This window comes from Gigantopelta aegis, chromosome 3 (genome assembly GCF_016097555.1).
Source record: "Gigantopelta aegis isolate Gae_Host chromosome 3, Gae_host_genome, whole genome shotgun sequence".
Lineage (NCBI taxonomy): Eukaryota > Metazoa > Mollusca > Gastropoda > Neomphalida > Peltospiridae > Gigantopelta > Gigantopelta aegis.
The window spans coordinates 54,321,302-54,347,631 of record NC_054701.1 but is presented as its reverse complement, the minus strand read 5'-3'; the positions used below and the strand labels follow the sequence as shown (position 1 = coordinate 54,347,631).

General features: G+C 35.2%; 1 protein-coding gene across 1 annotated transcript in view; it reads left to right on the top strand.

The window, feature by feature from the left end:
- LOC121390771 (chitin deacetylase 8-like) overlaps positions 1–22,953 on the top strand; it is a 67,144-nt gene extending 44,191 nt beyond the window's left edge. The window contains exon 2 of the mRNA XM_041522690.1: positions 21,391–22,953. Within this exon, the coding sequence (XP_041378624.1) occupies positions 21,480–22,340 (861 nt within the window). The 5' untranslated portion in view covers positions 21,391–21,479 and the 3' untranslated portion in view covers positions 22,341–22,953. The remainder of the gene's footprint in view (positions 1–21,390) is intronic.
- Positions 22,954–26,330: the final 3,377 nt, after the last annotated feature.

The window sequence follows — 26,330 nt, the reverse complement described above, 5'->3', positions numbered from 1 at the left end:
AAGCACATACCACGGCCTTTGACCAGTTATGGTGCACTGGTTCGAACGAGAAAAACCCCCAATCAGTTGAATGGATCCACTGAGGTTGTTCGATCCTGCGACGTAAGCACATTAGGATGGGCCAGACACCTGAACCCCCGGGACTGCCGGTGCCACAGCTGGCCTCGATTCACCCTGGCTCATGGATGCTGCTGGTTCGTTTTTTTCGACTTTGGCTGCCTTGATGAGGTATTAAATCCCTGTAACTTAAAATTAAAACAAGAATCTCCCCCACCCTTGTTCGCTAAAAAAACTGAAATTTTAATTGTTACATCAACAAATTGACCGAACATTCATCCAAAATGTATACACAAACATAACGAAGAATACGTTTAACGTTTGTTTTCACTAAGATATATAAAATCAAAAGAAAACAAATTAATTAATTCCGGTTCCTCTTCTTGGAATTGTTCGACTGCCGAATTCTTGAACAGATTGACTGGTATTTCCAAAACCGAGAGCTCCAAGAGAGATTGGTTTTTAACAACATTTAATACACTGGTGTTCTTTCCGACTGGTCTTTAAAAAACCCCCACAAAATACTACCGTAGTTGCTATAATAAAAAGATTTATTTCAAAATTAATAACTCCTATTAAACATAGAATAAGCACTCCTTAGTGCATATAGTACATGTAACACACACACACACACACACACACACACACACACAGTCTATATTATATGTATAATATGCACTCCTTCTGAATAATATTATACGTATATTATAACATTATATATATATTTGAATCTAATAAATGTTAGATTCAAGCCGAATGGGTGGATAAGGGATATATGTTTTCTGCATATCTCTTTTTTAAACAACAAACTAGCCTTGAATAGCACTTGAATTATCAGTCCAAAGTTCTTTTAAGAGACAATGTATTCAGTATTCAAACACAGTAGTGGAGAGTGCATATTGTAAATCGTATAATAATAATAATAATAATAATAATAATAATAAATAGGGGAGTGTGTATTATATGTGTAATAGTAACTGGGAGAGTGCAAATTATACGTACAATAATACTCACAAATGCTTTCATTATTTGTCTTGGAACATAGCAAACTTTTAAACTTGCAGATTACCATGACGTTTTGTAGTGCATATTTTTACAAAAAGTATGTTCTGACTTTCACGGTGCAGTCCTATGGTAATTCGTCATCAAACTATCATTGTTGACAGAGCTTTTTAATTCGTCATCAAACTATCATTGTTGACAGCTTTTTAATTCGTCATCAAACTATCATTGTTGACAGAGCTTTTTCTCGCACTTGTTGAGCTATATCTTCAAGGAGCACACACAACTTCCAGTTACTACTGAAATTAGAAGTTAAATATAATTGCACTTTTAGCCAAATAAAACGACAAAGACAATGCTACCTCAGCACATTTTAAAGCCATTTGGTGTTTAGCATATGGTTATTTAGACACTTGATCAACACCATTATAACAATATGTTACGGTGTTGACAACCTTTGAGTTCTCTTGCAATAAAAAACCCAAAACATTCTTTAACATATGATGGACATTTATTGATTTATGTTTTTGAATAACCCATCAAAGAACAAAATAATCTCAAATATTTTGGTTGTCTCTACATGGAACACCCAGACATTTCAAAGCGTCCAGTTACCACTGAAATGAAATGCACTTTTATTGATTTATCTTTTTTTTAAATACTCCTTGGAAAAATGAATTTGAAAGCTTCCAGTTATCATTAATATCAAACAAATACACAATTAAACGACAACGACAACCGGAGAGCAAAGATATACTTGATACAATACCACAGCACATAGATTACTAACATATGGTTATTTAGACATTGGGCAATATTCAATAAAAACCTAAGTTTACTCCTGTTGATAAGCTGTATGTTGAATTTGTAGGAATGAATGAATGAATGAATGAATGAATGAATGTTGAACAACACCCCAATACAAAAATACATCGGCTATTGGGTGTCAAACAATGGTAAAAAAAAAAATGATTTGATGATCAACACCGATATAAAATTAAAAACACAATTTAAAGAGCTGTGTAAAGTATAAATATGACAAGTATATTAAAATGTCGAGTATATGAATATCACAGATAACTACATACACATTTGGAATAAAAATATCACAGATAACTACATACACGTTTGGAATACAAACATCACAGATAACTACATACACATTTGGAACACAAATATCACAGATAACTGCATACACATTTGGAATGCAAATCAACAAGATATCCACTACGACTGCCGCTTAACGAAACGCTATTTAAAGTGTTAGTCATAACTTGATGTAGAATAACATCGAATTAAATCAAAACAAATGGCTAACCCTATGTTGTCAAGGAAGCTAAGTAAGCTATTACAAGTACATCGCATTATGTTGCATTATGGCATATATGTAAATTAACCACCGTAATTGTTCTTTTGTAAAGAAAATACTATGCGGCTTTTAGTCATAACTAGATGAAAAATCATCCAATCAAAACCATCAAGGTGTTTAACCCTGTGTTCATGAAGCCAAAAACGCCGGCCAGAATATGTTGGTTTATGAAAGCAAATGTCAAAATATGCAAATTACCAAGTGTTTCGAACCAGTTAAACTTCAGATGATATTAAATGGTCGAGACACGTTTATTGAAGATACCAATAAATACATATTTGAGCATGTTCACAAATACATTAAACAGACAACGATTTGACAAAGAAAACTTTATCTCGTGGTGCGGAATCATTTATTTAGTTGTTGTTATTTTTTACTATTATATTGTTATTACTTACTAGTTGGGCTGTCTGAAAAGATAAAATGATAATAATGAATACCGATAAACCATTGATTATTTCTGTTTCTCTTCCTTTTGTGTCCTTTGATTTTATTCAATCATTATTCACAAACGTTTACTTTTTATTGATTGATTTATTTATTTATTCATTGAAAATTGCAGTCGCTATTTATGTACAACTTAATGTAAGTTGGATAACGCGCGCGTGTGTGTATGTGCGCGCGCGCGTGCAATCGGATATGTTTTCAATCAATTACCAAGCACTTTTTGCAGAAGAGACTATTGTCTATTCACCATTATCACAAGCATAAAGCACACCAGTTATGTGCGTGTACAGCTAAGACTCTTACAGTGCTCACACGCACATATACAGTCAAGTCCACGTTTTAAGACGTGACTGTACATTGCGAGAATATTAGCAGTACAAACCCAAAACCTCGTGTGATTTATGACAATGATAATGGTGAATAAACAATAATCTCATAATGTGTCTTCCGTAAAAGCGTTCGATAATTTGCATACTTGAATATTTTCCATAATGCAACACACACGGGTCACTTAGAAGTAGCCTTTGTGGCTTGTTTGAGCCTCAGACTATAGGGTTGGACACTTTGATAATCTTGATGGAAAATTATGATCAAAACCCCCATCAAAACCCTTTTCAAAATGAATAACTACGGTGAAACGCCACAAGGATAATCAGTGTTAAATGCACTTGTAAATTGCACTGGAAAATGAGATCGTATTGTTAATACGAATAAAACAAAAATTCTTGGTTTTTAGAAATGGAAAGGAAGCTTAAAGATAACGAGAAATGGTCATATAATACTCAACAATTAGAGCTTGGAAACGAATTTAATTATTTTGGATTAATACTCTGTTATAATGACATATTTAATCGTGCACAAAATGTTTTGCAATAAGTAAACCCCAATATTGGATCACAAATATTTGTAATAAGAATTGCTTAATATTAGCTGTGTTTAATACACATGTCAGTATTCTCGGTTATGGATCTTAATTCTGCAGGATTTTACTCACGATACTGACAAAGTCCACGTACAAGTTTGTAAAATAGTATTGGATGTACGTAAAAGAATCTGATCGTATTTGAAGAAAAAAAAAGTAATTTAAACAACTGTACTTATAAAAAAAAAGGATGTTAAATGCAATTACGATAAAATATTTAAACGAATTGAATACGAAGCTAAATAATAATGACACAATGTCCTGTCATTGAGTGTAAGTTAAAATGTAACGGCGTTCGATTTGTTTTGTTTTTATGGGTTGTTGTTTTTTTAGGATCGCTTTCTCAGGTATGTTTGAACAGCACTATTATTAAATAAATGTTAATTTAATAATTAAATAAAGGTTTTTTTTTTTTTATTCCAATTGCTTTTAAAAAATCTGTCAAGTAAATTTTCTGGAAAATATATCATGGCGTTACAACACACACTACTAATTTATGGACAGCAACTTAGCTTAGTTGGATATTAATGCATCACTTATATAATTGTTTCTTAGTTCTTGATATTTTGATTTTAGATGAACGACCCCACCTCCCTTCCGCACACAATTTCAATGTACTGCTTCCCCCCCCCCCCCCCCCCCCCCCAAGATTTAATTGTTCGTAATTCAAAACGAGGCAATATTTAATCATTTGGGGTTTTTTTTCATTCGTTTACTTTCCCATCTAATTAGCAACACTAACATAAATATGTTCTCACAAAATAATATGGCTTTGGTGACAGGTTTTCGCCTACATGGTTCGGGCCATCTTACCCAGATATTTACTTCCACTTTTAACCGTTGTCTTTCAAATAGCTATTGTTTATTCAACTAATTCGATGGACATATTTATCTGCAAAAATGTCTGACATAACTATTCTCTCACTGAATGTGAATGGTGTTCATTCTGATCAGTAAATGCACGATATCTTCAATGTTTTACGTATTCAAATTCAAATTCTTTATTACTTTTAGTTTTTACAACTTATCAGCATTATACAAACATCAACATAAAATAAATAATGTACAGGATAATGGTGGAGAGTGATTTACCTTATTGAATACATAATATATACTTATATATATATATATATATATATATATATATATATATATATATATATATATATATATATACATACATACATACTTACATATACACACGCACGCACACACACACACACACACACACACACACACACACACACACACATATGTATATATATATATATATATATATATATATACATACATACATACATACATACATACATACAAACACTAATTCAACATATCAGTTTTACTGATTAATATATTAGTTGGCTATATGTCATTATTGAGCATATACCAGATGTAAAGTATACTTTTGTGCTACCAGGTGCAGGTTCTGTATTATACAGCATTATACAATTTGTTCCAATAATTTATTTCTTACATTATTTGCTTGTTGTCACGGGGATCCTATAATACCCGTAACTGGATGAAACACGATTATCCAAATATCTCTCCTAACTGTATATCTATTAGATCTCTCTGTATCGAGCAGTATTTACCCGAGTGGCTCGTCTAGGTATGATCAGAGATACGATCTTATATAAAGTATATATTATTATAGCACGTTTAGTTCACTAGAAAACACAACAAAAACACAATACACTTTGGAATCTGTATTAACCGACGCTGACAAATGTACTGCCGCAGTAGTTAATTAACAATAACAAATAATAACAACCCAGAACTGATCACTTAGTTAGTTAATCTCCAGGTGTCTAGTTTACACAATATGCTAATCACTTCACCGTGACACAACACCCACACGTATGATAATTGAGAAACGCTTCCAGGAGAACTTAATTAATAAAGGAATTACAACTCTATTCCTAACTGGTTAATTTTTAATTAACCCTTACTACTCGTTCAGTAACGTGTGATAATTGAGAAACGCTGCCAGGAGAACTTAATTAATAAAGGAATTACAACTCTATTCCTAACTGGTTAATTTTTAATTAACCCTTACTACTCGTTCAATAACCTTGTAACACAGAATTAATACTGGTACCTATCACAATAAAGACAATAACCTACAGTTTACCTAGGTCCTCTAGGATGACTGGATAATCTTTATATATATTTAGACCAGTGAACCTACAGTATACTGCGTCAGATGACCGGCAGCACCGTCTAAATAATATTGGTATAATACAGTATTAAAATATTTAAAGTCACATCAATCACATCAAGGTTATACAACAGAGCAGAAAATATATAATTACCAGTCCGGACGGACTAACGTTCCCCCTGGACGCCTTCCAATATGTTTCTCCCTGATATCTCTAAAACCCTAGCTATTTATTCAAAACTCCGAATATCGTCTGGGGGTACAAGGCGGTACCTCACGTATCATGTGGATTTTCCACAGCCACCACGCCGGCATATTTTTCTTAGATCGCCCAGACTGGCTGTCGCCATTCCTGGTCATAAACAGCACTAGCGGAGTTATTACGTAACTACTGGCCACATGGCCTCCACACCTGCGCTGGGTGTGTATTAGACGCTCGACGACCGTCGCGCAAAGGTATCACATAACAAGTTGCCCATCTGGGCTAAGTGCATATGGAACTGCACACGGCCCTCTAAAACAATTAATATCGCCACAGGCGAAAACAAAATTAAGGGCATGTTCCGTCACACTAAATATTTCCCAAGGTTCTTAAGTTCCTTAAAGTTGTGCGGGACTCAGAAGTTGAATAAGTTTTTAAATGCTTGGATGTCTTTGGTAATGTTTTATAAATTTGGTTCTTATATTATTGAATCTAGGACATTAGAGAATAAAGTGATACTCGTCTTCTATTTCATTTTTATCACAAAGTGTGCATATACATTTCCTTCTGTTATAACATTGCTGCTTAAACACATCAAATAACCTTTCTTTAAGTACATTATAAATAATGTCATCAACATGTGTTAAGTTCCATATATATGTTAGACCAAGTGCATTAAGTTCTTTTTTAACATTCATTAACCAATTATCTCCATATTGCTCCATTTCCTCATATATAGCTTTTGATATATAGTTATTAGTATTATGTAGTTTTATCCAATATTTAAAGATTCTTAGTTTTCTTATAATACACAATGGAAATCGTTCTAATTCATTATAAACAAAATCGTTACATGTGACTTTTTGTAACCTTAATAATTTTTTTACAAAATTGTAAATGGATCTTTTCAACGTCTTAAGCAGGGTGAAAACCCCAGACTTCCTCTCCGTAACTAAGAAAACTATTAACATATGTGTCAAATACAGATGACATTGTTTCAGTATTAAAATAATTCTTATTACACACACCAAGTATTGAGAACAATGCTTTACGACCTTGCTCTGCTGCTCTTTTCTGAGTACGGTTAAATTTGCCATTATAAAAAAATAATATACCAAGATAATTAAAAATTATATTAAATTGTAAATACAATCTCTAACTGGTAACCATTATAAAACCATTTTGCAATATCTTGAACTTTGCCACCATTCCTAAAAATAACAACCTTAGTCTTATTTGTGTTTACTGTTAACTCCCATTTATAGGTATACTTTGATAGTGAATCAAGCATTAATTGCAGTCCTTCTGGTGTTTCAGATAAAAGTACCATATCATCAGCATACATTAGTAAAAATATATTTAACATTTGTATTTGAACATAAGGGCAATTATCGGATAGTAATAGCATCTCACAGTGATTGACATACATAGAAGATAATATGGGTGACAACACTTCTCCCTGAAATAAACCGTTCTTAAATATAACAAATTCTGAGAGTACGCTATTATATTTGACACAACATTTAACATCGTTGTATAAAGACCATATAATAGAAATCATTTTCCCCTTGACACCCTGTTGGATTAACTTATACCATAAGTTTTGCCTGTTGACAAAATCAAAAGCTTTTTTTTAAATCTACAAAACAACAATAAAAACGTTTTCTATTCTTAAGTGTTCTATCTATTAAGTACTGTAAAATGAAAATAGCATAAATAGTGAACATCTGTTTTCTGAACCCAAACTGTGCATCAGTAATCACGTTATTTCTTTGGTCAAAATCTATCAATCTATTATTTAAGATAGACGTTTTCCAAAACAGCTAACTAGAGTAATACCTCTGTAATTATCTGTATCGTTTATATTTCCCCTTTAAACACAGGAACTATACAACCAACTGACCAAGCCTACAGGAAATGACCAGATTGAAACACATTATTAAACAGCAAGAGCAGAAATGGCATTAGAACATCCTTATAATTAATAAAATATTCATTTAAAACATTACCATAGCCACATGCTTTGTTCTTCTTTAGACCGTGTATAGCCTCAGAAATTTCCTTTTTAGTAATGGCTTGGTCAAATGCGTTAAATGATGAGCCACTAGTATGCACATCATAATTTGATTTTAAAAAATCATCTACTTCATGGTTTATGTTAGGTTTATTAGTAGCAAGATTACAAAAATGGTTTAAAAAGTCTTCATTACTTAAATCCGATCGGTGATTTTGTTTTCGTTTCTTAAAATGTTTGTAGAATTGCTTTGGGTTATATTTACGTAATTAATTCAACATGTTACCCTGTTGGTTCTTATATTGTCTTTTCAATTTAAATTCTATTTTTTTAAATATAATTATCACTTGTAGCGTTGAAAATTTGAATAGCTTTTCTGTATTCTTGGTACCTTTGTTTCAACATTAAACCAAGGTTTATCTTCATTTTCAATCTTGGATGATCCTTTAACTTTCGCACTAGTTTTGTAAGTTTTAACGGAGCAAAAACGTAAAATAATGTTATTTAATTCTTTTGTAAATTTGTCAACACATATATTTATGTTTTCCTGGCTGGTTTCTTTTAGCGTACATATATTTATCAAGTTGTCCATCTGTTCAGCAATTTCATCGATTATATTCTGATTGTTTTCTTCATTCCATTTTACATTAATATTACGTGTCTGTTCATCAAATATGTAGTTATCGTCTTCTTTAACAGGACAACATATTGGTCCGAAAAACAATTAAATTTACCCGACTCAAATTCTTGAATTAAGTATATAATCTATGAGGCTGGTGCCATTTGCATTATAAAACGTGATATTTCCATTTCTGTCTCCAGAATGTCTACCATTTAAAATTCGTAGCCCACATATTTTACAGAGAGATAAGAGTTAGTATTTTTGCAGGAGATGCATAGCTCAGAAAAAAAGATGACAAACGTTGGACTGAAGAATGACATTATTAATTATATTTTTCCATGGAAGCTCAAATAGTGCCGGCGTTATGATACCTTTTAAGAATAATGTTGAATATACTGTGAATCATATTATATGTGATAAAAATGGTCGTTATTTTATTATGGACTTCACTATAGAAAAAATATCAATTGTTATTCGTTAATTTATAGTCTAAATTCAGATTCCCTTATATTCTTTAAAAACATTAAAGATCCGTCAGAAAATGTACGGTATTCGATTATTACGGCAGTTGACTGGAACGTGGTTGAAGACTATACTTTAGACATATCTAACTAAAAACAAAGAAACAATATTTTATCATGTAAGTGTATTGCAGAAATAAAATACACACAAAGGATTCGATTGTCAAAGTGTACATGGATCATATATAAAGTAAAGTTTGTTTTATTTAACGACGCCACTAGAGCACATTGATTTTTTATCTTATCATCGGCTTTTGGACGTCAAACATATGGTCATTTTTAGAGGAAACCCGCTGTCGCTACATAGGCTACTCTTTTATGACAGGCAGCAAGGGATCTTTTATTTGCGCTTCCCACAGGCAGGATAGCACAAACCATGGCCTTTGTTGAACCAGTTATGGATCACTGGTCGGTGCAAGTGGTTTACACCTACTCATTGAGCCTTGTCTCAGGGTTTGGAGTCGGTATCTGGATTAAAAATCCCATCCTTGACTGGGATCCGAACCCAGTACCTACCAGCCTGTAGACCGATGGCCTAACCACGACGCCACCGAGGCCGGTAGGATCATATATAATGCCTCAGTCACAAATGCATTGTAAGTGGGTAAGATGCCCGTACGATTTGTGTTTTTGACGATATCCTACGAATATCCTACGGGCATCGGTGACATCGTTGAGTTTTTGAGCATCGTAGGGTTATCGGATACTTTTAATGCGGAATTATACTTTTTTGAAGACCGTACGGTTTTTAAAATCAGAAACCCACCGCAGCCATATCGTAGGGGCACCTTGCGGCCTTGAGGTGACCTTGCAGCGGCCTTCAGGTAACCTTGCGGTATCTGGAGACATCGCAGGGAGGCCACACGATGCACCTACGATGTCGGGACAACGTACGGTCAACTTACGATGCCCTTACGATGTCCGTAAGATTTGATGGCCCGAAAAAATGTGTCAGCCCGTAGGGTTCCCGTAAACACACCGTATCTAATGTGACCATGGCAAAGCTTTTTGGGAGAACGCTACGATTCTTTCCCGATGTCGCGGACGCCAGGACACCGTACGGTTATCCCCACCGCATGGCGACCGGTGCATTTGTGACTGAGGCATAAAATATAATGTATAAAGAACCTCAGTGAAAACACACCGGTCATGTCATTGAGAAAATAATAAATCAAGAATTAACTGTGTTTTTTTAATAACTAGCTGTTATCTTGTAAGTAACCTCAAAATCGAAAATAAGGATTAGAGTTATTGTATGTATGTATGTATATATATTTGTTTAGCAATAAATCAATATCAATAACAACTGATCATTAGGAGATGTGATTTCATTTAAGTTGAGTATATTAGTGATATACAAGTGTATATGTATAGATAACAACGATAAATATAATCGATAATCCAGAACAAACAAGTTTTATATATATATATATATTATTTGTTCTGGATTATATAATAATAAAATAATAATAATAATAAATTGTAATACATGCCTATATATTTAATAATCACATTATAAAATTAGTATGTCTTAACATGTATGCCAAACAGATTTAAACAGTATAGTTACTATTATACCGTATTACACAAAATTGAGTGTATTAATTCATATGCCAAGTAGATATATGCAATATAGTTACCATTATATTAATCAGGAACTAAGTGTCTTAATCTGTATGCAAACTAAATATATTTACCCATATTAATCAGATCTTTGGTATTTTCAGTACACATAAGCTGAATATATATTCTGTCAAAAACGAAACGTAGAGGCGAAATATTCATGGAATTATCTCTTTAATACAAAGTGGCATAATTTCGTTATTTGTGATCGTATCACAGTCAAATTTGACATGAGTATGTGACAATGTTCTTGCTATGGAATCACGGCAGTGGAGGCGTTTTTGTCACCAAACAGCGTCGCACGAGGGCACTGAAATCAGGACCTTGTGTGGCCACCACCAGCAGCAATCACTGCGCGACATCTCCTTGGCATAGACTGAATGATTATCTGAATTCGGGCACGTGGAATCCTAGCCCATGCTTCCTGCAGTGCATGCGACAGTTGCGGAAGCGTCTGAGGCTCCGGGTCACGCTGGCGTACACGTCTGTCCAGTTCGTCCCATAGATGTTCAATGGGGTTGACATCTGGCGATCTTGATGGCCATAGCAGCACATTAATGTTCTCATTCTGTAGGAAATCCATTGTTACACGTGCCGTATGCGGCCTGGCATTGTCCTGCTGAAAGAGTTTTCTTTGTCGATCCAAAATGGGAAGCATGTGACGGCGAAGAATTTCATCCTGGTAGCGTACAGCTGTCAGATTGCCTTGTACGAACACAAGTTCACTTCTGCCGGTGTATGAGATGACTCCCCACATCATGACACTCCCTCCTCCGAATCTGTCAACTTGGGCGACGCAGTTGTTGGCAAAACGTTCATTGCGGCGTCTGTAAACACGTTGTCGTCCATCACGTCGCTGTGGAAGGAAACGTGACTCGTCGCTGAACCATACTCGCCGCCACTTTCCCACAGTTCCACCCCTGTACATTCGTGCACCAGCGAACACGTAAATGTCGATGTTGACGTCGCAGGACGGGGCCAACGTACGGTCTCCTAGCCCGTAAACCAGCTTCTCGAAGTCGATTCCGAATGGTTTGTGCAGACACCCTTCTCAAACCAGGTATGCGTCCAGCAGTGTTCGTTGCTGTGGCAGTTCGGTGACGCATGTGCAGAACCCGGATGTAGCGATCTGGTGCTGCAGTTGTTATGCGAGGTCTTCCACTTCTGGGCCGGTCTTCTGCTGATTGAAACTGTTGGTACCTGTCCCAGAGACGTGAAATGGTGCTCTCATGGACGTCCATGTGGCGTGTGACTGCTGACTGTGATTCACCTAACTGGAGGTGGCCTATTGCAATGTTTCGATTCAGCAGGTTTAGTCTTGGCATCTTGTAACTCGTCTGCGTCGAAATGGAAATGAGGCATCATTGCGAACATTGCAGCTTTAAATACACATCACTACCCCAATCTTTTCCCCGAGTTTCACGTGCATTCGCCAAAATCTGACCATTTCACGCCGATTTCCTGCAATTGTCGCACAAATTTGTTTTAGGGTGCATTTGGGCATGCTGTCTTATTCTAAGAACATTAACAAACATAGTCATTCCTCAACATTGTAGAAAAAAAACAACGATATTTTGTAAAATCAAACACTTTTCTTCTTTCCCTATCACCTATGCGTTTCTTTTTTGACAGAGTATATTTGAGAACAGACGAATAGCGACTGTAGTATAACTTAATACATTTTTCCTTAACTATTGAAATACTGGGCATACCAACATGAAGTGATATTCATCTTCTACATCATTATTACAGAGGTGGCATTTTCTGTTAATACGATCAATGTTATAATATCTCCCTCTTTCAGTGTCTAAGTGAAGAGATGACAACCTTAATTTAGTGATGTACTTTTTATACTGAGTGGGTATTTGCTTGCATAAGTAAAATTGTAAAGTAATATCCATTACAATGTGTTTATAGAGCGTACAAGTGAAGTCCAGCAGTTTACAAAGTGAAGAGACATGAGGCCAAAATACTACATGCAGTACATTAACGAAACTATTGCTCAACACATCCTCCAAATATTAACTGAAGAACATTCATGGCTCATTTTCCATATAATGGGATGTTGTGCGAAAATGTCATATTGGTTTTTAAAGGGACATTCCTGAGTTTGTTTCATTGTAAGATGTTTCCGACGAATAAAATATGTCTACGATTAAACTTACATATTAAATATATTTTCTTGTTTAGAATATCAGTGTCTGTATATTCAGTGTGTTTCTGGTCGTATAAATATTTGTAAGAAGCCCAAACTGGATTCTATCTTCAAATAATTTCGTATGTACGAAAAAATTATATTTTAGGAACTAAAATGCAATTTAACCTAGTACATGTATTTTAGAAGCACCACATTTACATGAATGTTCAACTGGATGCTACACGGTACAGGAAAGTTAGGATTTACACAACTGTTTGCAGTTTCATGTCTGTAATGTCTGCTATTGAGTATATTGTAAAGATGTTTCGAGAAACAGGTCCTGGAAATATTTCATACAGATGTATATGGCGCTGTGTTCAGTAACTGACTGAGGTATAATTGGAGTGAATCTGATATTTGTCAGTAAATATTCTGTCTGTCTAACACAATATTGGTGGTAGTAAATAGAAAATACAAATGTCATATAACAAAATACTGAAGTCGTTACGTACTGTCGATGTCTTGTCGTTCACGTGGAACATCTCTTATTCCTACAAACTTTACAATTGAAATTAGTTTCCGACAGTCTATGAAATTATATCATTTGTTTTAATCATCTGCATCACATAATGAAACGACATGAGAATTGTGTTATGAATACATTTCATAGCAGAGTGTATACCATCCCTGTCAGTAGTGAACGGAGTTGATGCTGTTTCAACCATTTGAATTTCCTCATCACTGATATATGATTCTATATCATGCTTAAAACTTTGGATGAATTGTTTTGACCAACAGATGTCATGCACAGTATAGTCTATATGATGCAGATATGCAATGGAACCTTCTTTTGTCCCATGAAAACCAAACTATAAAGAGTCTGCAATGTATTATTACATATTATATTATTACACTTTCTTTGGATATAATCTGGCGTTTTCCTGTAGTCTTAGAGAAAAAAAAATTTGACTTGTTTTTTTACTTTGGATATGAAAAACAAATGGTCTCTACAAAGTGGTCAGTCAGTATTCAATAGTTGCTCATATCCACAGTTTAAATGATTGCGTCATGACACATTGTATTAAAATGAAGATGAGGTAGTAGTACTTTGAATACGTCTTGTACGTCTTGTATCAGTGTCATATTCCTGATCGTCGAATTGAATAATTTAACCTGCATCTCTTTGGTATTGTAAAATGTATGTTGTCATGCACATTTTGTGACTCACAGTATCAGTGGTAAAGTTAAAAATATACTCATTTGTTTTGTGTTTTTTCATTTGTTTTGTTTATGGAACATCTTAGGCTAAAGTAAATTTGTATTCACCAATCATTGCAACAAAATGTTTATTAGTGAGAACCACCAACTGACATTATACGATTCGATTCGAGTACACCTATATAAAACATATCCAAACCATTGTTTCTCAGAAAGATCTTCAAACTGATTCTATCTGAAGTCTATACTATTTACAAGAGGCTTATATGTCTTCTCTAACCCACCCACCCCCTCCCCCCCAGCACAAACGCACATATTGATATGGTGGTGTAACCTAAATGTATACTTTTTAAGAACTATATTTGGAGAGCCAAAATTCCGTCGGATTCGTATTTGGTAACCAAAAAAAACACAAAACTTCGGCCTGAATTTTCCCGTCTAAAAATGATGGTGAAGTTTTGCAACATCACATACGTAAAATGTAGGTGTGGTGGGGGTGAGGTACGAGTGGGTACAAGAGTTTACAGACTTCACGTGCTTCCACATATGTACATATGACATAAATACTCTATCTCAATCACTCACAATGATAGAAACTAGATGTATGATGCTAAACCTACATTTCAATACTGTTGGTTTGTAGATTTTTAACCCCAATTGTACACATTGTTTTGTTATTATGATACAATTACCACACAAGTAGATTTGTAATTGAGCTACAGATGCATTATATGATTAATTCATTCACGAAATGTAGGTTTAGCACAAAACAAGTACTATCATTTTAGATGCTGAGATATTAGAAAATAAGAAAAAAGGGACAAGAAACCAGAATGACATACAATAAATGCAATGTTCTGAATTTTTGAGTCTTGAAATGTAGGTTTAGATTCTAACATTAAATTCTATCATTCTTAGACACTGTGATAAGATCAAATATGACAAATACACGCCAAGCATCATGAAATCCAAAATAGCTATCCTAAACATGAATAACATAAATTAAATGTAATTGTTTTAATATTTGACTCTTGAAATGTAGGTTGAGTATCGGGCATAAAAAACTAAACAGAACACACACACAAAACCCACAAAAACCCCCACAAACAAACAAACAAACAAACAAAAACACACCAATAGAACGAGTTCAACGTTGTTACATTTCTAAAGCTCTTAACTACTTTTATCTTGCTTTCCTCTTTCTTCCTTTCTTTGTTTCGTTTAACAATGTATTAGAGACATTAGTGATTTATCTATAAACATTTAACAGGAGTCAGAGACGTTAGTTCTTCAATATTAATTAGTGCGGTCAACTTCCGTGGCGTTGAAAACAAAGACTCCTCAACTCCTAAGAAATCAAAAGAAAAATATTAACTACCCAGAAATAGGTTGCCTGCTCAACTCCGCACCAGGACATGATTTCTCACAACAAACGTAAACAGTTATAAAATGAATGCCAAAAAATAAATGAAAAGAAAAAATGAAAGAAAAAGAAAATAATCAACACTCAATAATCAAATGTCCATTCATCAGTGTTTCTAAGTTTTAATTGGTATGTATTGGTGGTCAGTGTAGCATTTTATATTGAAACCATTTTATTAGTGTTTTTCCTGTTTGCTTATAATTGTTTGTAAATAGGTAGGTGGACAGTTAAAATAAGAAGTGAAATTGTATTCCGTCAGGCGTAGCAGCATTTAGAACATGGAAAGACATTAATGAGTAATACTATAATTTTGAACCTTTTTGTATGGTAAAGTTCACACTTCACAGGTGTGTCATCAAAAGGTCTATTTGTCTCTAGTTTTGTAATTTTCATGTTTGTGAAATATGAGATCCGTATAATATTTCATTTCATTTTATTCACTTTATTTTAGTTTATTTTTACGAACGTTTTACAAACGTTCAATGACGCGTTTTCAAATCGAGAAAATAGCCAGATGTACTCATTTTTGTAACATGTCATAGGCCCGCCTCTTTAAAAACTGATGCCTTTGTTTACATGGTACACACTGTTTCCTACTGCTCATTGCTAAACGAGTTTGAAGTGGTGGACTAGCAGTGTTAGGTATCTATGTAAATACACTGTTTCCTACTGCTCATTGCTAAACGAGTTTGAAGTGGTGGACTAGCAGTGTTAGGTATCTATGTAAATACACGGTTTCCTACTGCTCATTGCTAAACGAGTTTGGAGTGGTGGACTAGCAGTGTTAGGTATCTATGTAAATACACGGTTTCCTACTGCTCATTGCTAAACGAGTTTGAAGTGGTGGGCTAGCAGTGTTAGGTATCTATGTAAATACACTGTTTCCTACTGCTCATTGCTAAACGAGTTTGGAGTGGTGCACTAGTAGTGTTAGGTATCTGTGCAAATGTAATTTTCTTTTATAATAATTTACACTATAAATTACGAATGACCTGTTGCCAAACAGGAAGGAAATGTTTTTATTTAGCGACGCACTCAGCACATTTTATTTACGGTTATATGGCGTCGGACATATGATTAAGGACCACATAGATATTGAGAGAGGAAACCCGCTGTCGCCACTTCATAGGCTACTCTTTTCGATTAGCAGCAAGGGTTCTTTTATATGCACCATCCCACAGACAGGATAGCACATACCACGACCTTTGATATACCAGTCGTGGTGCACTGGCTGGAACAAGAAATAGCTCAATGGGCCCACCGATGGGGATCGATCCCAAATCGACCACGCATCAAGCGAGTGCTTTACCACTTGGCTACGTCCCGTCCCTAGTTGCCAAACAATCCGTGCGTCTCTGCCTTTAAGTGGACAATTTTGTGGACGTGACTCTAATAGCGCAAGTCATAAAGTCATAGTTCTTAAAACAAATACAGTGTAGAGTAACAAATAACCACGCACTAGTTACATCATTAATAAACAGAACTGGCCTTAACAGCATTAAAACTATTTCTTCACAATTGTTTTACTAATTGAACCAAAAATCGACCGTACATTGCTGGAAAAAAACGTTACAAAAGTGCAAGGACAAGGTCATTTACGCCCACCAAAGCTTATCATGGTTAAATGGTTGTTAATTGCAGTAATGCATAATCAAGACAATACTACATGCATACGTCTGATGTGAAGAACAAGCTTCTTTCCATCTAATATAGGTGTAAAACAAGGAGACAATTTTAAGTCCTACCATTTTTAATACTTTCCTTAACGACTTGGTCATTCCACCATTCCTGTTACCATAAATGTAAATAAAATATTACACTTGCTTTGGGCCGATGACTATGTAGTAATCTCGGAAACACCAATAGGTCTCTGACAAGGTCTGAGCACACTAGTAGAGTATTGAAAACGCTGGCACCTCCAAATAAATATTTTAAAATCTAACACCATGATCATCCAAAGAGGCAGACAGGGCAATATTCCTAATTTTATATTAAACTTGGAAGAATTAAAAAGCATAACTGAGTACATATCTTGGATGTACACTGAATTATCACGGGAACTTGACACCTACCAAATCACTTTATAACAAAGCTATTAAAGCACTCTTTAAGGTCCATAGGTCATCTAACGGAATTAACCTTCCGCCTGCTATATATAATAAACTATTTGACACATTAATCAAACATTAATGAAACCCATATTATAATACGGATGCGAAATTGGGGGGGGGGGGGGGGGGGGGGGGGGGCTGAACAAATAGCAAAATGCAATCATAACATAAATCACTATTATTATCTAATCGACAGTGAACCATATAAAAAATTACATAATAAATTTTGTAAACTTAACTTCAGGGTAAGTAAACATTCTTCAAATTGTGCTTGCAAAAAAAAGTTAGAAAGATATCCATATATATTTGATATTAATACTGCCATTTTAAAATACAAAATTCGCCTCAATGAAGATACAAACAACACACTTGTTAATGACGTCTATCAGTGAAGCAAATTACTACATGCAGGGAACTATCCAACCTGGGATACCTATATTCAAAGGCTGCTAGAGCTACAAGATATCCCAGTTCCAAGTTAACACACACATTGTGCATATCCTTGAAGATAAACAGTCTACATCATTCAAAAATTATCTAACGAACAAAATACATAATCCTCCGAAACTTAAAACGTACAATTACACAACTCTGAGAATCATTTGTATTGATTTAAGATTATCAAAAACCAAAACTATAGACAAGCTTTAACAAATCTACGTATATCTGCACATAACCTGGAAATAGAAAAAGGATGTTCCAGAAATGTTGCTAGAGAATTCAGCCTTTGCAAATTATATGGTAAAGAAATAGAGAGCGAAATCCATTTTATATGCACATGTCCATACTGGAAAATACACATAATAAACTTTTCTCATACATGAAAGTAGAACATAAACATTTCAAATCATTGAGTGATTCTAACAAAGTAAAACTTATTATTGAATGTAATCCAAACACCACGCTACGAGTATCCAAATTCAGACACGAATTAATAGTAAAACGAATTTTAAAAAACCACCCTTTGCAGACCCCTTGCGGAGCTGGTTGGGTATTTTGCCTGTAGCTGTTTGGCAGATCATTACTACATGTATATTCTTATCTTATCGTGTGTGTGTGTGTGTGTGTGCGTGTGTGTGTGTGTGTGTGTGTGTGTGCGCGCGCGCGCGTGTGTGCACATGAATGTAAATGTGTGTGTGCATGTGCGTGCGTACAATGTGAATGTGTATTTATGTATGTGTGGCATATGGATGCAGATATCCGTATTAAATATCTGTTGTTTACTGTTGTTACAACCAGTTCATATGTTTGCTTTCTCTTTTGATTTTTATTAAATGAGAATCTGTGCCAATGGTTGCAATAAAGATTGTATTGCTAATAGCAAAATACATATAGATAAATAAACAAATTACGTAATTAACCAACTAAGTAGTTTTGTAACCGCAAAACCAACGGTCGTCAGTTTACCCTTACATGGTCTAGCTGAACATTGCCAGTAAGTGCAATCTTCCAAGATGCGGTTCTTAGGGTATACATATCCATCTAATAAAACTTGGGGTTCACCACGAGAAGAGGACAAACCCGACCTTTATTACACCAGCCATACTGCTACTATGTGCAATTTGGTCACCTTTGTCTAATTTATACTGAGTATGTTGATGTGGTGTAGGGTATTAATTAAATCAGAGAACTGTTCAATGTGTTATTATTAAATCAGCTACTATAGTCTAATTTATTCAAGGCGCTAAAAACCCCAACCCAAATCAACAACAACCGAGAAGCGTAGTCACGTAAACCCAAGCGAGCTCATCTGTAAAACAATACTGTAGAAAATAGGTTATGCACACTTTGTGATTCTAACGATATTGGTGATGAATATCATTATGTACTCACTTGTGCCTTCTTTACTAAGTCTCGAAAAACACTCCTAAAACAATATTATTATGTGAACACCAGTACCCTAAAATTTAAAGAGTGATTGACTAGTAATAAAATAGGTGTCCTAAGAAAAGTCAGCAAATTAATTAAAGAAATTAATGATAAATTTAAAAGACCTTAGCTATTTGTATCAACATATACCACATCACTCGAGTTAAATATGCTTTATTATTATATCACAGATATCCCTATTTTAATAAATCGAAATATACTAGTACATGTATAACAAATTATATATTGAACTTCATTTATTCTACTATACCTAATATTATTGACTTATTGTATATATGTATTTTTGTTATTTTCACTCGTTGTAGTTCTGTATACATGTATTTAAATAATTTAACGATTCATATACTATATTATTTACTATTTAATGTTCTCCTGTAAACCCTGTCCTGTCTTGTCACATATTATATTATGTAATTATTCATGTTTCCTCCCAATGCCGTTGCCTAACGGCCTGGTGTAATAAGATTCTGTTCTATTCTGTTCTGTTCTCTTTTGTACCTGGGCCCCAGACCTAAGCAAGTCCATTTATTAAATAGGAAACGCTAGGTTGTCATCTCAAGTAATCACTCTATTGTTTTCGGCCAAATGGGACGACATCGTGTATATCATTTCAATTAATATACACCAACTATTCTGTAATATTATTTACTGGCATTAATATAATAAAATGATAAAAATGTCAGATCTTTCCACTATTGTGTAGAACTGATGTAGTTGGATGTTTCGGTGGTGACATAGCAGTGTTGGTGGTACAGGACAATGCCAGCCTACCCAACATTCTTAAGCTTATGCTTAAGTCATTACTTTGCATGTTTTGTGTTTGTTTGCTTTCTTCGAGCCACCCTCCTCGCAGTGGCATGCTTTGTAAAATAGAAAATAAGTTAAACGACACTACTAGAGCACATTGATTTATTAATCATCAGCCATTGAATGTAAAATATTTAGTAATTTTGACATATAGTCTTAGAGTGGAAACCCACCTTTTGATACACCAATCGTGTGTAAAATAGAAAAAACCTCCAGTGACGGGTTATCTCGCCAGGTGGGATAGTGGTTTTCGTTTTCTATTGATGGTATAGACGACCTAATTATGGGTAGCATAGGTGACTATAAACATCTGGCATTATTTTTGTTCAAAACATGATTCCAAACGACCGTAGGAAATAAAACCCGTCTCAGTATTTAGTCATTTAAAATTTGTTACACACAATCTATATATTTTACCTATATAAAAACAACAAATCCTACATAATTTGCACAACTTTCTGTGAACTTCGTCTGCTATAGTGGATCCATTTCTGTGCATATCAAATCGTCCTTAAAAGAACATAAAACACTGTCGATTCGACTAAAATAGTTAGATTTTTCAACTGTCTACTTTAACAAACATTCACTCATTCATTCATGCTTTCCTAGAGCATCACATATTTTAAAACCTTCAAATCTTCCGCATAGTCTAACGTATCTCCCACTTAACTACGAACCTAGTATTAAATATGTTAAATTCACATAAACCAACTGTTTTAATGATATATTCTACAAAACATTGTATATTTAGAATATGTGGACTAGTGCAAAAAAACACAAAAAAAACCCCCAAAAAACAACCTGTTTCTGCCATAATACGTAAACTGATGTACATGTACTTACGGACTTTTTTCATTTTATTCACAGGTAAATGCCAGCCAGAGAAGTGTGAGTTGCCGAACTGTCGGTGTATCGGATCGGACATCCCGGGAGGCCTGCCCGTCACTCAAACACCAATGATGGTAATGCTCACATTCGATGATAGTGTTAATGTTGGAAATTTCGACTTTTTTAGAAAATTGTTTGACGGAAAATTCCGAAACCCAAATGGATGTGGTATCAAAGGTACTTTTTTTGTATCGGGGGATGCAACCCAGTATCATCTGGTGGAAGAGCTGTACAAAATGGGCATGGAAATATCTTCACATAGTCTGTCGCACAGATCTCCGACGACATGGTGGGCCAAGGCTGGGTATGATGGCTACGTGCACGAGATCGAGGGCATGAGGAAAAGACTGTCACGTCAGGGTAAAATACCACATGATGATATCAAAGGTATGCGAGTCCCATTCCTACAGGTTGGCGGTGACGACCAGTACCAGATGTTGGCAGACTATGACTATCTTTACGACTCGTCAATGGTCACGGGACATCTGTATAAAAATGACAAACCGCCAGTGTGGCCTTTCACCCTTGACTGGGCACCCGACTCGAAAACATGTTCTCTCGCCCCATGTCCACAAAAATCGTACCCTGGTTTGTGGGAAATACCTTTAATAAGATGGTATGGGTCCAACAAAATGGCCTGCGCTATGCCTGACGGATGTGTAATTGGATTAGGAAGACAGGGAACTTTGGATTATTTGAATGACAACTTCAACCGGCATTACAGCACCAACCGGTCACCCCTAGGGATCTTTTTGCATGCTTCGTGGTTCAGAAGAAAGGCTGGTAACTTTGAAGGCATGATGGACTTTTTGCAAGAATTATCTCGCATGGACGACGTGTGGGTTATTTCCGCTTCCCAGGTTCTTGATTGGATCAAAAAACCAGTTCCCATATCTCAAGTGAAGAATATCGATTCGTGGCAGTGTTAACTAGGAGCAAAGACGACCAGCCCTATGCGTGATATTCACAACACACTTAGTAATTAACATTACTGGAGACGTTTAGGTTAACGTTTAAATTTGTTATGATACGGTTTATTCCAGGACCTATATTTATGAGGCTGTTGTATTATTATTATTATTTTATTATTATTATTATTTTTTAAATTATTAGTATTATTATTATTTATTTTTATTTTTATTATTATTATTATTTTTATTATTATTATTATTATTTTTTTTTTTTTTTTGGGGGGGAGGAGGTTTCTGGGTATATTCAGACATGTTTAGTTTGTTTTTATTGTTTTGTTTGGGTATTTTCTTCTTCTTTTTGTGTGGTGGGGTATCTATTCATATATATATATATATATATATATATATATATATATATATATATATATATATATATATATATATATATATTATTTATTTAGTTTATTTAATTTATTTATTCATTATTTATTTTTATGGTTCTCCTATACTAGCAGTATGCTAGACATTATTGTATCTATATTGTAAATACTGTGAATATTGTGAATAAAGTTTAAATGAAAGATAAACTAGTTTAATTATTTCTTTACCTTTATCTCCTCTTGACTTCCATCTGTTTTCATTTAACTTCTGTCTAGATATAGGTGGTATTTTTACAATGACGGTGACGACTTCACTGTTTGCATTTAGCTCGGTGTTAACTCTACGCACCCTTTCTCGCAAACTACAAGCTTTAGACCGAAGACATCGTGGATGTTCTCGTCACAACACGTTATATACATTCAGTTTTTAATGAATACCTTTGAGCTTATTTCAGTCTATGTTCTACACGTCTAGCAATATGATTTGTACACACACCTCGAGACATGCTTGTAATTTCAGGACAACAAATTAAATATTTCATTAACGAGTTACATTCCAAGGACGTTACATAAAGATTTGCAGATGTTGGTCTTCTGTACACGTCTAGTGAAGAACGTTACATTCCAAGGACGTTACATAAAGATTTGCAGATGTTGGTCTTCTGTACACGTCTAGTGAAGAACGTTACATTCCAAGGACGTTACATAAAGATTTGCAGATGTTGGTCTTCTGTACACGTCTAGTGAAGAACGTTACATTCCAAGGACGTTACATAAAGATTTGCAGATGTTGGTCTTCTGTACACGTCTAGTGAAGAACGTTACATTCCAAGGACGTTACATAAAGATTTGCAGATGTTGGTCTTCTGTACACGTCTAGTGAAGAACGTTACATTCCAAGCATGTTACATAAAGATTTGCAGATGTTGGTCTTCTGTACACGTCTAGTGAAGAACGTTACATTCCAAGGACGTTACATAAAGATTTGCAGATGTTGGTCTTCTGTACACGTCTAGTGAAGAACGTTACATTCCAAGGACGTTACATAAAGATTTGCAGATGTTGGTCTTCTGTACACGTCTAGTGAAGAACGTTAGCTGTTGCTGACAGGTAGACACATTCTTTATTTACGTCTTACCTTGTATACAGATTAAAAAACACGAGTTCAACAGTAATAATACAATAATACAGCAATGAAAGTACACAAGCCACTCTATGGAATTATGAAAGACGTTAGAATATTAAAAGACTATCAGAAATATTTTGTATATATAAAACAATCTTTGGCGACGTAATGAAATAACATGTAAACTTTTAGCTGTAATCTTAACAATATCCGAGTTGCTTCAAAGTAATGACATTTTGTTTTCTTTCTAAAACGTTATTAAAGTTTTTTTCTCTTTTTTTTTTAAAACCTCTAATGTCATCATAAAGAGGACAGTGACTTTTTGCAGAGTCTACATAATTAAGACAGCTAAAATAGGGTCTTTTGTGACTTTCCAAAGCGCCGTAGCACTACAAACATTAACAGCGCACGTCGATACGACTTGGGGTATATGTGTAGTAACACAATTCAGTGTTAAAAACATGTTTAAAATTTCCAAAAGTACGGAGTTTATTCCCTGTATTGTTTTCTAAGAGACCTGTCATGTTCCAAAACATTTGTCTATTTAATTTCGAAATCATCTACTGTTTTTCTTTCCGTTTCTGTTGAAATTGAAATGGATTATTAAAAATATTCATTGTATTATTAAAACCTAGAGCACTAAATTTGAATTTAAGTCTAAAATGCCAATATATACAAAGTGAACCTGATTTATTGTTCAGACCATTCAAAAACTCTCAAATTCAACCTATTAAAATTCAGTTTAAGTATTCTTACTATGGCCTTATTATAGCTACTGACTCACTGGTGTTCATATGGATTTGCTCTTCGTGTTCAGCATTGATTGCGTCATGTCTAGTTCTTGCGTACAAACGTGGAACGAATTTAGTTTCGATGAGTACACCACAGACGGTTGTTGAGCATTTTAGAATGATTAAAAGGTCTGATGTACCAGTCTAAATGAATGCGTTATTGATACCACGTCTTCACCGCACAGCACCGTCATTTCACCTATGGCAGATTTGAACACTTCGGAACAAGGAATGTTTTATTTACGTTTAATTTTAATTAAGGAGCACACATATAATGAGAGAAGAAACCCGCTGCCACCACGCAATGGGCATCCTTTCTGATTAGCATCAAGAGATTTGTTATAGGCAGCATCCAGCACAGAGTGATACCTACTACTATCTTTGAGGGGCGAGACGTAGTCCAGTAGTAAAGCGCTCGCTTGATGCACGGTCGATCTAAGATCGATCCCCGTCGGAAGGCCCATTGAGCTATTTTTCGTTCCAGCCAGTGCACAACGACAGGTACTAGGTATATTAAAGGCCGTGGTATGTGCTATACTGTCTGTGAGATGGTGCATATAAAAGATCCCTCACTACTAATGGAAAAATGTAGCGTGTTTCCTCTCTAAGACTATATGTAAAAATTACCAAATATTTGACATCCAATAGCCGATGATTAATAAATCAATGTGCTCTAGTGGTGTCGTTATATAAAATACACTAACTTGTGGAGTACTGGCTGATGATGATGATGATAACTTGTTTAACGTGCCCATATACCACTAGGGTTTCGAACACGCCCATCCCGAGTCCGACCTCCGATAAGATCGGTGACCTGACTCGGGATGAAGGGGGGGGGGGGGGGGGGGGGGTGTGTGTGTAGAGTTGAAAATGGGCAGAATTTTGAAAATAGCAATTAGTAAAAAAGTTAATAGAATAAATTAAAAAAAGAAAGAAAAACAAAGTTACAATCCAAAAATGGCTGAAATGAGAAATAGTCCAGTGAGCCCACCCATGGGATCGATCCTAGACCGACCGCGCATCAGGATATTGCTTAACCACTGGGCTACATCAGAAAGTCTTACTGTTGCATTGCTAATAAAGCTGTGATGAAAAACAAGTGGGATTTTATATTATACTAGTTACAATATGTTAATGGCCACATGAACACTGCGCTGAAAATTACAAGATAATTTTCAAAACGACAAATTTATTTCAATTATTTAACAACAGGATTCATATCATTTCACGCAATAACTAAAGAGACACGCGCTCTAAAACAACCGCACCCTTCTTTATAAAAGTCACAGACGCAGTTCGTGTTCAAGGCGAACTCAGTAGACCGACGCCTGGAGAGCACGTTGTTTGTTTGAGTCAATTGGGAGGGGGTGGGGGTGGGGTGGGTGTTCTGCCACTCCTGATCGGTGCTGCAGGAAACCAGTGAACTTGCTCACAAAAACAGGCGGTGGTCTCCCTCTCTCTCTCTCTCTCTCTCTCTCTCTCTCTCTCTCTCTGTGTGTGTGTGTGTCTGTGTGTGCCTGTCTCTCTGTCTATGTGTGTGTATGTGTCTGTGTGCCTGCCTCTCTCTCTGTCTGTCTGTCTCTCTCTGTCTCTCTCTGTCTCTCTCTCTCCTCTCTCTCTCTCTCTCTCTGTATGTGTCTGTGTGTGCCTCTCTCTCTCTCTCTCTCTCTCTCTCTCTCTCTCTCTCTCTCTCTCTGTGTGTGTGTGTGTG